Source organism: Rana temporaria, chromosome 12, assembly GCF_905171775.1.
Source record: "Rana temporaria chromosome 12, aRanTem1.1, whole genome shotgun sequence".
Taxonomy (NCBI): domain Eukaryota; kingdom Metazoa; phylum Chordata; class Amphibia; order Anura; family Ranidae; genus Rana; species Rana temporaria.
The window spans coordinates 54,270,868-54,284,905 of record NC_053500.1 but is presented as its reverse complement, the minus strand read 5'-3'; the positions used below and the strand labels follow the sequence as shown (position 1 = coordinate 54,284,905).

Genomic DNA, 14,038 nt, shown 5'->3' with positions numbered 1-14,038 from the left:
AGTCCCCCTCCACATCAGAGTTCCCCCTTACATCATGATCTGCAGGTTTCCCCTTTACATAAGAGTTCCCTTTCACTGTAAGGGGGAATCCTGCAGACTCTGATGTAAGAGGAAACTCTGAGAAGGCTGGGTTATAGTAACCTAACCTTCATGTCAATGAAGAAATTTGTAAAACTGTAATTTTAGGTACTTTTTTTTGCAGTGCCAGTAAAATAAATGTGGTTCTGCCAGTAAATTTCATGATTTTTGTCAGTAAATTCTTGTGCACGATTGTGTAGACAGGGCCCCAGTGCACTGTATTGCCCGGGGGCCTATAATTCTCTTAAGATGCCACTGGGTGGAGGAACTTGACTGGCCTGGTTCTGATCTCAACCCGAGAGAACACCTTTGGGATGAATTTGAGTGGAGACTGCGAGCCAGGCCTTCTCGTCCAACATCAGTGCCTGACCTCACAAACACGCTTATGGAAGAATGGTCAAACATTCCCATAGACACTCCTAAACCTTGTGGACAGCCTTCCCAGAAGAGTTGAAGCTGTTATAGCAGCAAAGGCTGGGCCACCTCAATATTGAACCCCACGGAACCCTATGGACTAAGACTGGGATGCCATTAAAGATTATGTGTGTGTAAAGGCAGGTGTCCCAATACTTTACTTGTAATATAGTGTATGTATGTATACATGTATATGCAGTATATATGGTAAATATTCACAAATTGTGTAAATGTTTTGTTTGGAAAAACGATAGGACAGTGGCGGTGCGTCCATAGAGGGTGAAGGAGTGCCGCCCCTCTCTCCTGCACCCATCAATCAACAATAGATAGATTCATGCATTGCATGAATCTATCTATTGTCACCGCTGCCGCCCATTATTCAGGTGTCCGGCCCCTTGTCGAGCACCGGCCATCTGAATTACAGCGGTGGGGGTGTTTTGGAAGTGCCTGATTAGAGCCGTCAGCTCTAATAGGCTTCCAAATTGTTAAACAGCGGGCGCACTGCTGTGCGTTTGCTGTTTACACAGTGCTGTGTTAGGGAATCGCTTCCCTAACACTGACCTGCCTCTCAGCCAATCCGGTGCACCGCAGCGACAGGCGCAATCAGGCATCCAATCATAGCAGAGATGACATGAAGAGGACGGGAGAAGACATCGACGAAGGTAAGTGCTGGGCAAACTGGCAGCATTTGATGGGGCAAACTGGTGGCATTTGATGGGTCAAACTGGCGGCGTTTGATGGGGCAAACTGGCAGAATTTGATGGGGCAAACTGGTGGCATTTAATGGGGCAAACTGGCGCGTTTTATGGGGTAAACTGGCAGCATTTGATGGGGCAAACTGGTGGTTATTGATGGGGCAAACTGGTGGCAATTGATGGGGCACAGTGGTTGCGTTTGATGGGCACAGTGTCAGTGATTGATGGGCACAGTGGCTGCGTTTGATGTGCACAGTGGTTGCAATTGATGGGCACAGTGGCTGCGTTTTGATGGGCACAGTGAGGCTGTAATTGATGGGATTTTTTTTCAGTTTGTTTGCGCCCCCCAAAAAATTTTGAGTGCCAGCCGCCACTGTGATAGGAAATTTGTATTTATTTTTTTATTCCTCAAATTTTTTTCCAAAAAAATATATGTACGGTATATAACTTCTCAACCAAATTAAAGTCCTATATGTCCACTATAAATACATAGTAGATTACAGTGGATTATAAATTCCAAATGATACATGATGAGGAACCAAGATATCTCCAAATTGCGAAAAATCCTTTGGGACTTAACTGGATCACAGGAGTAAAAGACCCTGGGAATCCAGTGGTTAAAACAACACATATACATTAAATGGATGGTGTAACATGAATGCACCACACCTTTTCCTTATGCCCTGTCACCTGGTAGCACAGACGCTTTGAAACTTTACATTTTGCCTCCTCCTTTCTGTGGGAATTCCTGTCCCACTACCTTGTACCATTGAAAAGATACTGTGATCTAAAAAAAAAACATACAACAGAGCGAGTTGGGACAGAGGAAGGGGGCCTTTATCCACTAACTAAACAGCCCAAGGAAAGGACTTGACATATATGTAGGAACTGAATGTGTTTTGTGTATACCTTGAACGTTGTAGTAGATGCACAGTGGATGATTGTGCTCACACGTAAAGATTGACTCCCTTTGAAGCTATAATGACGCATAATCTAGAGATGAACTCCACCGAAGATCCACCACAGAACAGAACGCCGGATATACAGGAGGAAGAAGAGAAGAGGGACTGGAAAAAAGGAAGTAGGATACACACTACATTAGTGGGCTGCAATGTCCTCCTCTTCAGCTGTGCTTTGCTAACCTGTGTATTCACTAAGGACATCCCTATCTTCGAGAAAGACTTTCTTATATTCCTCATTTTCATGATGGTCCTCTGCATCTCCTGGATGCTTTTCCAAATGTTCTTCACCTGGAGGAACAAAGATGCAGTTCTGTATAAAGATTGCCAGGCAGGTCCAATATGGATGAGAGGTGAGTTAATTACTCCTGCTAGTCATCATTTGCAATTGCTGTTAAAGTTATATGTTATATCTAGAGATGTAATTCATAGAATTATGAACATTTTGAGCTGCTAACACCATTTTATCCATGTTCATGAAATCAATTTGCTTATTCTAAAGTAAATATAGATCTAAAGCAATCAAATTTCTCAATTTTGGATAAAATATGGAAGTGTTAAGCCTCGTACACACGTTCGGATTTTCCGTGGACAAAGCGTAGGACTTTTGTCCGAAGGGCGTTGGCCATGAACTTGTCTTGCATACAAATGCCAGAGGCGATTAAGTTTGCATGTGTTGCGCTATATAAGTTTTCATTCATTCATTGTCGGCCAACAAACACAAAACAATGTGTTTTTTCAGCTCTTTAGCGCCACCCTTTGGGCAACTTCTGCTAATGTTGTGTTATGGTTAGCATTGCTTTCGAGCATGCGTGATTTGATTTTTTTCCGAAGGACTTCTGTACACATGATCTGGTAATCCGAAAACACGCATTTGTCGTCGGAAAATTTTAAAGCATGCTATCCAACATTTGTTAGCAGAAAACCCGACAACAATTGTCCGATGGAGCATACAAACGGTCAGATTTTACAACAACAGCCTTACACCACACAATTCCTGTCACAAAATCCGATCGTGTATGTGGGCCTTTATAATCTCTGTCAGGGTTTTTTTTATATTTGTTATTTATTATGAAAGATTCACACGTACAGGAGAAGATAATCATTAACCACTTGACCTCTGGAAGGTTTTATCACCTTCATGACCAGGACATTTTTTGCTATTCAGCACTGCGTATTTTGACTGGCAATTGCACGGTCATGCAACACTTTACGCAAAATGTTTATGATTTTTTTTTTTCATTTTATATATTTATTTATTTATTATTCTTTCCATATTATACATATAGCTACATATAAGTGGGCACAGAGCGGGTACAAAACCAAAAACCATTACATATACATTCAAAATTTTTATGATTTTTTTGAACAAATAGAGCTTTCTTTTGGTGGTATTTGATCACTATAATTAAAATGCAGGACTGAAAATAAGAGAGACCAAATCGCACAAAGTGAGATGTGCCTCAATGTGCAAAAAGTGAGACATAAATAAATAAGTCCACATAAAGTCCATTCGAAAGACCATGGAATGTGATAATAAAATCAGACGTGTAACAATAAGGCTCCATGCACACAGAAGCTGATGAACTGCAGTTTATTGGCGTTTTGCCATTTTTTAAAAAGCTCATAAACTGAACTCTATGTTAGCCTATGTGCCCACGTTTTTTAGCGTTAATGAGCTTTGGAGTTTATTGGCTTTTTTCTGAACGCCCAAAATTTGCGTTCAAAGTGCTGTTTTTCGGCTGAAAAAAAAACGCCAAAAAACGCTCAAAAAAGCTGGCGCCAGCGTTTTTTAGCGTTTTTTTATCCATTGAAAAAAAAAAGAAAAAAAACGCTACACTGAAAAACGCTAATAAACGCTATTGCAAAAACACTAAAAAACTTTGAAAGGCTTCCTGCAAAGCTACTGGCGTTTTTTATAGCCTTTTTTTTAGCTTCTGTGTGCATGGAGCCTAAGTGTCATCTCATAAGCCTTCTTGCAAAGGAGTAAGGGAGAATACTCTTACCGGAACCGGTGGATCTACTTATTAGGCAGATCGGTAGAGTGTGTGAAATCTCGATGGCAATTCGCATCAACTGGTATGAAGACTCTAGATAAACCAGACAAATCGCAGATGGCAACTTGTTTAAAGGAAATCCCAGCCTCGAAGGGACTCTGGGTTCACTGGATATCCCTGTGGTCCTCAGATGATAATGAAGTGACTTCCAATCTAGGAATCATTTTCAGGACGGAAGGATGGCATGATGAAAAAAAACTCCAAATCTGAGGACCACAGGGATATCCAGTGAACCCAGAGTCCCTTCGAGGCCAGGATTTCCTTTAAACGAGTTGCCATCTGCGATTTGTGTGTTTTTTCCAGAGTCTTCATACCAGTTGATGCGTTAATTGCCATCGGAATTTCACACGCTTTAACGATCTACCTAATAAGTAGATCCACACGGTTTCCGGTAAGAGTATTCTCCCTTACTCCTTTGCAAGAAGGCTTATGAGATGACCCTTATTGTTACACGTCTGATTTGATTATCACATTCCATGGTCTTTCGAATGGACTTTATGTGGATTGGACTTATTCATTTATGTCTCACTTTTTGCACATTGAGGCACATCTCACTTTGTGCGATTTGGTCTCTCTTATTTTCAGCGCTTTAATTATAGTTGTATTCGAATTTTGGTCATGTTTTGTGCAGCTGCTCTTATTTGGTTTGCATTTTCACCTGTTTTTTGCACCTTTTTGGTTTAGTTTTTGGACTAGTGCAATATTTCCCCTCTTATTGGTATTTGATCACCACTGGGTTTTTTATTATATAAATAAAATAAAAAAAAGACCAACATTTTTGAAAAAATATATAATTTGACACTTTTGTTATAAAATAAAATATCCAATAATAAAAAACATAGCATTTCTTCATAAATTTAGGCCAAATTATATTCTGCCACCTCTCTTTGGTAAAAAAAATCCCAATAAGTGTATATTAGTTGGTCTGTGCGAATGTTATAGCATCTACAAATTATGGTATATACTGTACATACTAAAATGTATGCAGCTATGATACTATCATGGTAATGGCGGTGATTAGCGACTTATAGTGGGATAGTGATAGTGTGGCAGTCAATCTGGCACTAGCTGATGCTGGCTGGGAGGTACACTGAGGCCTTGTACACACGACCGAGTTTCTCGGCAAAAAACAGCAAGAAACTTGCTGGGAGATATTTTTTTGCCGAGGAAACCGGTCGTGTGCACATTTTCGTTGAGGAAACTGTCGAGAAACTCGATGAGCCATAAAGGGAGCTTGTTCTCTATTTCCTTGACAGGAATGGAGAAAATTGGCTTGTCGAGTTCCTCGACAGCCTAACAAGGAACTCGACGAGGAAAACGATGTGTTTCGCCCGTCGAGTTCCTCGGCCGTGTGTACGAGGCTTCACTGTTACTGACATTAATAGTGACGCAAATACAGTGATCAGTGCTAATACTGTACAGGACAGTTAAGCCCCCCCCCCACCTTTTGGAAAGGTATTTGATACGAGGCATGGTGAGTATTTTGCAGATCTCCTATTTTGCCTGAAGTTTTTAACAATTTAAATAAAAAATACATCAAAAAACATGTGGCAACAAATAAAATCTGCAAAAAACTTGCCATGTATTAACAAATACCCTGGAGTGTCTCCTTTCCAAAAAATTGGTCATGTAGGGGCTGTTTGTACTATCCTGGCATTTTAGGGCCTCCAAAACTGTAATAGGTAGTCAGGAAAAAAAATTGGAAGTTACTCCCTTTGAAAGTCTGACGGTAGGCATTGGATTTTGGGCCCCCATATGGGGCTAGGCTCCCCAAAAGTTCCACATATGTGGTATCCCCATATTTGGGAGAAGTAGCAGAATGTCTTTGGTTGTGTAATTCCATGTACAGTGTGTTGAAAAAGCATTCATTAAAATTGTCCACATTGTGTCAAATGTTACAACCAAAAACGTAAATGTATTTTATTGGGATTTTTTGTGATAGACCAACACAAAGTGGCACATAATTATGAAGTGGAAGGAAAATGATAAATAGTTTTCATTTTTTTTTACAAATAAATATGTGAAAAGTATGGCGTGCATTTTCTTTGATACCCCTAACTAAAATCAATTTGCCTTCAGAAGTCATGTAATTAGTAAATAGAGTGTATCTCTGTGTAATTAAATCTCAGTATAAATACAGCTGTTCTGCGAAGCCCTTAGGGGTTTGTTAGAAAACCTTGGTGAACAAACAGAATCATGAAGGCCGAAAGAACACACCAGACAGGTCAGGGATAAAGTTGTGGAGAAGTTTAAAGCAGGGTTAGGTTTTAAAAAAATATCCCAAACTTTGATCATCTCACAGTGCTCTGTTCAATCATCATCTGAAAATGAAGATAGTATAGCACACCTGCAAACCTACCAAGACATGGCCGTCCACCTAAACTGACAGGCCGGGCAAGTAGAGCATTAATCAGAGAAGCAGCCAAGAGACCCATGGTAACTCTGGAGGAGCTGCAGAGATCCACAGCTCAGGTGGGAGAATCTGTCCACAGGACAACTATTAGTCATGCACTCCACAAATATGGTCTTTATGGAAGAGTGGAAAGAAGAAAGCCATTGTTGAAGAAATGCATAGGAAGTCCCATTTGCAGTTTGCGAGAAGCCATGTGGAGGACACAGCAAACATGTAGAACAGGGGTGCCCAACCTTTTGAAGAGCGAGGGCCATCTAAGCGACATGGTAACCGGTCGCGGGCCACAATGAGCGAATGGCAACCCACTCTACTCTATAGAGCCCACTCTATATATTTTTTGCAGATCGAATTGGAGGTAGGACACAAGTCCATTTACTTCTGCCACTCCTTAGAGGTGAATGGAGGGTCCAATTAGGTCAGACTGACTGTATCAAAGGGGCCTATGGCTCAGTGCAGGTAACCCGCAGGTGCACTGCTCTGCAGTTTGAAAGCAGGCCTGCAACAACTGCAGAACAGATATGCCCATATATACACTGTGATTTTAGTAATAAACTTACCTTTAATAACAGTATTCTATTCCTTCCCAGAGCAGGAGGTCGCAAGCCACATCAGAGGGCTCCATGGGCCACATATGACCCCCGGGCCACTGGTTGGGCACCCCTGATGTAGAAGAAGGTGCTCTGGTCAGATGGGACCAATTTAATTTTTTGGTCTAAAAGCAAAACAATATGTGTGGCGTAAAACGAACACTGCACATCACCCTGAACACACCATCCCTACCGTGAAAAATGGTGGTGGCAGCATCATGTTGTGGGGATCGTAGGGCCGAAACAACTAATCGATTAATCGACAACTAATCAATGAATCGACAACTAATCGATTATGAAATTAATCGAATAACAATTTTCATAATCGATTAATCGGCCAGTAACACAATGGGGTTAAAAAAAAAAATAGCCCTTTATAGTACAAAAAAGCAAATCGCTACTGTAAATATTACTTTCACTGTCCCACAGTAAAAAAATGAACCCCTTACAGTAGCGATTATTTGCTCTTTTTGTACTTTATTTTTGTTTTTTTAACCCCATTATGTTACTAAACATCTCAGGCCTGGGGTCACACCTCTGTTTTTGGTACTTTTTGCAGAAACACACTACAGTTCATTTACATGTTTTCCTATGGGACACGTTCACATCCATGATTTTTTTTCAGCTGCTGCTTATTTGGAAAGGGCAAGAAGTTTTTAACGCAAAACGGTGCTATTTCGTTTTTTTTTTGCTTCAATATACTTCAGTGGAGAATCTGTAGAAAAGCATGTAATGTGTTTTTGCGGCAATTTGTGTTTTGTAATCTGCCCAACAACAAATTGGCCCAAAAAAATATAAAAATGCTAATTTTTTATTTTTTTAAGGCTATTATCCGATTATTCAAAACAATAATCGGTCAACTAATCGATTATGAAAATAATCATTAGTTGCAGCCCTATGGGGATGCTTTTCTTCAGCAGGGACAGGGAAGCTGGTCAGAGTTGATGAGAAGATGAATGGAGCCAAATACAGGGCAACCTTAGAAGAAAACCTGTTGGAGTCTGCAAAAGACTCATTGAGACTGGGGCGGAGGTCCACCTTCCAGCAGGACAACGACTCTAAACATTAAACCAGAGCTACAATGGAATGGTTTAGATCAAAGCATATTCATGTTTATAATAGCCCAGTCAAAGTCCAGACCTAAATCGAATTGAGAATCTGTGGCAAGACTTAAAAATTGCTGTTCACAGACGCTCTCCATCCAATCTGACAGAGCTTGAGCTATTTTACAAAGAAGAATGGGCAAAAATGTCCCTCTCTAGATGTGCAAATCTGGTAGAGACATCCCCAAAAAGACTTTCAGCTGTAATTGCAGTGGTTCTACAAAGTATTGAGGCAGAATACAAATACACGCCACACTTTTCAAATATTTATTTGTAAAAATTTGGAAAACCATTTATCATTTTTCTTCCACTTCACAATTATGTGCCACTTTATGTTGGTCTATCACATAAAATCCCAATAAAATACATTTAAGTTTTTAGTTGTAACATGATAATATGTGGAACATTTCAAGGGGTATGAATACTTGTTCAAGGCACTCTATACCCATGACGTGCATGAGAAATATCTCGGTAAAGCATATACATCCCATAATCATTTGCTCCCAAAGCAGACAGAAACAATAGTACAATGGGTTTGAAAGAGAAAAGATAACAATATCCTCACATGTAGTGTGCATGTGGATATTATAAAGTAAAAAGAGGGTGCCACGTCCTAGTATAAATGATAAAGGAGAGAACTAAGGGCTAGTTTTTGGACTTTTTAGGCACGAATTGGTTGGTCAGAATATATTTACGCAAGAAAAGATTTTTTCTAAAAAATAGATTTGTTTATTTAGATATAAAATATCGTGATATGTAGAACAAAATAAAGAAGAAAAAGTATTGCCGTTTCCAGCACAAAAAACTATCTAAAAGGCTAACTAGGCAAGCCTATCCATAAACAATGACAGGAATTAGTACATAAAATATAACAATGTATCAACAATGAAGTTGAACACTTCCAAAGAGATTTGGAATAAGGTGCATAAATGTGGTTAGTAGTCCTGTCGCGTTGTGGAAATGCAGGCAAAGATATGTCTGCGGTGGTTTGGCTTGCTGCGTTGGTGGACTCGACCGGTTTCGCACTTTAACAGCGCTTCCTCACGGAGTCAGCAGTGTAGTTTTAACTATAGGACAACATTGAACAATAACATACAAAAGAATGAATAAAAAACAATATATAAATTTAGATAATAGCGCTGATAAAGCAGTAGAATAAATAAGTATACACAGAGATATATACACGGGCAAGTGGAGGTAGAAGGGGAAGGTAAAAAACTGGGGAGGGGGAAAAGGGGGGGGGGAGGGGGAAAGGAAGGTAAAGAGTAAGGAAAGAATGGGAAAGAAAAGGGGGGGGGGGGGAAGAAAGGACATAAGGGGGTAAAGACAGGAAAAAGGAAAAGGAAAAAGGAAAAAGCATAAAGTCCTGATAGGTGAATGCAACCCCAGAGCATTTCCTCAATGATGCAGTGGGAGCGAGGGTGCGTGTGTATATAGAGTATGGAATAGTCTTGGGGAGGAGGGGATAATAAGATAAAGCAGCTGATATAGATACTTACAGATAGTATTGGTTGGTAGAGGAATCGATACATAAATTTTCTGGCAATAGTAAAAGAACAAAAAACAGACTGTGTCCGGGCTGCTGGACGTTGTAAGGGGTATAGGGAAACGACCCAAGTAAAATGAAAAGTAACAGTCTGAAGAATAAAAAATACAATGAATATAATATAGAGCTGGTATGGGATAATGACAAAATAATAAGGAGATCATCCTACCTTCAGTGAAGGAGGGCAGAGCTTGAGGAGAAGGAAGAAGGGAGAGGGTGACCACTATCTCCTAACAATCCTCAATAAATGCTACACTTCCTGGTAGCAGAAGTGAGTAACCAGAGCTGGGTGCCGGCTGGTAGCCAGATATTAAGGCAATGATAAGCCTGGTAAAATAAAGAGAAAAACACACTTGTAACCTAATAGTTACAAGGAACGGAATAGAGAGATAGGGCATGGGGAAGGGCATACCTGGTTCAATAAGTCTGATGGCAAATCTCCTCCACGAGTCTCCCGAGAGACTGCAGCGATCGGGTCTCGTGTGCAGGGGTTTAAATAGGAACTCGCTCAGTGCGGAGGGGACGTAACGTACAGGGATGCGTACGACGTCATCCGCAGTAGCCGCGCGTCTCCTCATCATGTGTGTGCGCCGCAGAAGCAAGCAGCGCGGCGCCACACATGAGAGGCATCGCTCCAGGATGGAGGGTTCCATCTAGTGGTGCGAATACAGATCTCTTGAAATAGATCTGTGATGCGCGGCCAGCTGGCCGCGCATCACAGATCTATTTCAAGAGATCTGTATTCGCACCACTAGATGGAACCCTCCATCCTGGAGCGATGCCTCTCATGTGTGGCGCCGCGCTGCTTGCTTCTGCGGCGCACACACATGATGAGGAGACGCGCGGCTACTGCGGATGACGTCGTACGCATCCCTGTACGTTACGTCCCCTCCGCACTGAGCGAGTTCCTATTTAAACCCCTGCACACGAGACCCGATCGCTGCAGTCTCTCGGGAGACTCGTGGAGGAGATTTGCCATCAGACTTATTGAACCAGGTATGCCCTTCCCCATGCCCTATCTCTCTATTCCGTTCCTTGTAACTATTAGGTTACAAGTGTGTTTTTCTCTTTATTTTACCAGGCTTATCATTGCCTTAATATCTGGCTACCAGCCGGCACCCAGCTCTGGTTACTCACTTCTGCTACCAGGAAGTGTAGCATTTATTGAGGATTGTTAGGAGATAGTGGTCACCCTCTCCCTTCTTCCTTCTCCTCAAGCTCTGCCCTCCTTCACTGAAGGTAGGATGATCTCCTTATTATTTTGTCATTATCCCATACCAGCTCTATATTATATTCATTGTATTTTTTATTCTTCAGACTGTTACTTTTCATTTTACTTGGGTCGTTTCCCTATACCCCTTACAACGTCCAGCAGCCCGGACACAGTCTGTTTTTTGTTCTTTTACTATTGCCAGAAAATTTATGTATCGATTCCTCTACCAACCAATACTATCTGTAAGTATCTATATCAGCTGCTTTATCTTATTATCCCCTCCTCCCCAAGACTATTCCATACTCTATATACACACGCACCCTCGCTCCCACTGCATCATTGAGGAAATGCTCTGGGGTTGCATTCACCTATCAGGACTTTATGCTTTTTCCTTTTTCCTTTTCCTTTTTCCTGTCTTTACCCCCTTATGTCCTTTCTTCCCCCCCCCCTTTTCTTTCCCATTCTTTCCCCCTCCCCCCCCCCCCCCTTTTCCCCCTCCCCCCCCCCCCCCCCCCCCCCCCCCCCCCCCCTTTTCCCCCTCCCCAGTTTTTTACCTTCCCCTTCTACCTCCACTTGCCCGTGTATATATCTCTGTGTATACTTATTTATTCTACTGCTTTATCAGCGCTATTATCTAAATTTATATATTGTTTTTTATTCATTCTTTTGTATGTTATTGTTCAATGTTGTCCTATAGTTAAAACTACACTGCTGACTCCGTGAGGAAGCGTTGTTAAAGTGCGAAACCGGTCGAGTCCACCAACGCAGCAAGCCAAACCACCGCAGACATATCTTTGCCTGCATTTCCACAACGGGACAGGACTACTAACCACATTTATGCACCTTATTCCAAATCTCTTTGGAAGTGTTCAACTTCATTGTTGATACATTGTTATATTTTATGTACTAATTCCTGTCATTGTTTATGGATAGGCTTGCCTAGTTAGCCTTTTAGATAGTTTTTTGTGCTGGAAACGGCAATACTTTTTCTTCTTTATTTTGTTCTACATATCACGATATTTTATATCTAAATAAACAAATCTATTTTTTAGAAAAAATCTTTTCTTGCGTAAATATATTCTGACCAACCAATTCGTGCCTAAAAAGTCCAAAAACTAGCCCTTAGTTCTCTCCTTTATCAATAGTACAATGGGATACAGCCACTTAACCACTTAAGACCCGGACCTTTAGGCAGCTAAAGGACCCGGCTAGGTTTTGCGATTCGGCACTGCGTCGCTTCAACAGACAATTGCGCGGTCATGCGACGTGGCTCCCAAACAAAATTGGCGTCCTTTTTTTCCCACAAATAGAGCTTTCTTTTGGTGGTATTTGATCACCTCTGCGGTTTTTATTTTTTGCGCTATAAACAAAAATAGAGCGCCAATTTTGAAAAAAATTCAATATTTTTTACTTTTTGCTATAATAAATATCCCCCAAAAATATATAAAAAAACATTTACCACGTGGGTACCTACCGGAGCATGATGGGACGGTGATGCCTATATAAATGGGATGCAAGGGGCGCTTCCATCATTGCAGTGAGAAGAGGCGTCGAGTCAACATCGGAAGAGGGGAGAAGAACAGAGGAGAAGAACATGACGTCACACGATGTACCCCATATCCATTCACTTAGGGTGGGGGGCCGGAATCTGGGGGCCCCCTTATTTGAGGGGACTCCCAGATTCCGATAAGCCCCCGCCCGCAGACCCCGACAACCAACGGCAAGGGTTGTCGGGAAGAGGTCCTGTCCTCATCAACATGGGGACAGGGTGCTCTGGGGTGGTGGGGCCCGCAGTGCGCCCCCCTGCCCCAGAGCACCCAACCCCCCCATGTTGAGGGCATGCGGCCTGGCACGGCTCAGGAGGGGGGGCGCTATCTCGTCCCCACTCCCTTTCCTGACTGGCCGGGTAGCGTGCTTTGGATACGGGTCTGGTATGGATTGTAGGGGGACCCCCTACATTGAATTTTCGGCGTAGGGGGGGTCTCCTTACAACCCATACCAGACCTAAGGGCCTGGTATGCTCCTGGGGGGGGGAACCCATGCCGGTTTTGATTTTACAAATTGCCGTGGTGTTCTCCCTCGGGAATGCATACCAAATGCCGTCGCTTGAATGGGCTTTTACATGGTGTGACTAACTTTCCACATTGTAAAACCAGCCCTAGTTTTGCGCAAGCAAATCGGAACTTTCGCAGAAATCACAATGCTGAAAAGCTTTGTGGATCTGCTTAAGTCCTCATTTGCATACTCAAAGCGGCATTTCAATGAGAAATGCCCCCAGCGGCGGATGCGGTACTGCATCCTAAGATCTGACCGTGTAAGTGTCTTACACATGTCAGATCTTCTGCCTAACTTTGGAAAAAGCCTTTTGAGGATCGTTTCCAAAGTTAGGCACAGAGATAGGCAGGCTGAACAGCAGTTCCGCCTGCGTATCTCTTTTGGGAATTTGGCCCGACATTTTTAAAAACGTCACTTTAATTGACCGTGTGTGGGGGAAAACGTCGTTTTATGTCTTCTAAAAAACGACCAAAAAAAATTGAAGCATGCTTCAATTTTATGTGTCGTTTTTCAAAACGTCAACTTTTACTTCACAGAAATTGACAGTGTGTAGCAAAAACGTTGTTTAAAACAAAGTTTTTTCATCCGCGCATGCCCAGAAGCTACTTATGAAGCGAGCTTCAATGGAAAAACGTGGTGGAACATAACCTCACTTTGCAAGAACATTGTGAGAAAAACGATGGTGTGTAGGCAACTTCGTCTTTGAAAATTGAAGTTTCAAAAACGTTGTTTTTTACTTCACAGAAAATGTTTTTTTTTTTCATCACATAAAGTGATGGTGTGTATGCGGCATCACACTGTCAGATCTTAGGATGCAGTACCGCATCCGCCGCTGGGGGCATTTCGCGTTGAAATGCCGCTTTGCGTATGCAAATGAGGACTTACGGGGATCCACAAAGCTTTTCAGCTTTGTTTTTT

At 41.9% G+C, this 14,038-nt stretch overlaps 1 protein-coding gene across 1 annotated transcript in view; it reads left to right on the top strand.

The window, feature by feature from the left end:
- The first annotated feature begins 1,915 nt into the window (after positions 1-1,915).
- LOC120918461 (proton channel OTOP2-like) overlaps positions 1,916-14,038 on the top strand; it is a 54,195-nt gene continuing 42,072 nt past the window's right edge. Inside the window, exon 1 of the mRNA XM_040330048.1 lies at positions 1,916-2,499. Coding sequence (XP_040185982.1) covers positions 2,169-2,499 — 331 coding nt within the window. The 5' untranslated portion in view covers positions 1,916-2,168. The remainder of the gene's footprint in view (positions 2,500-14,038) is intronic.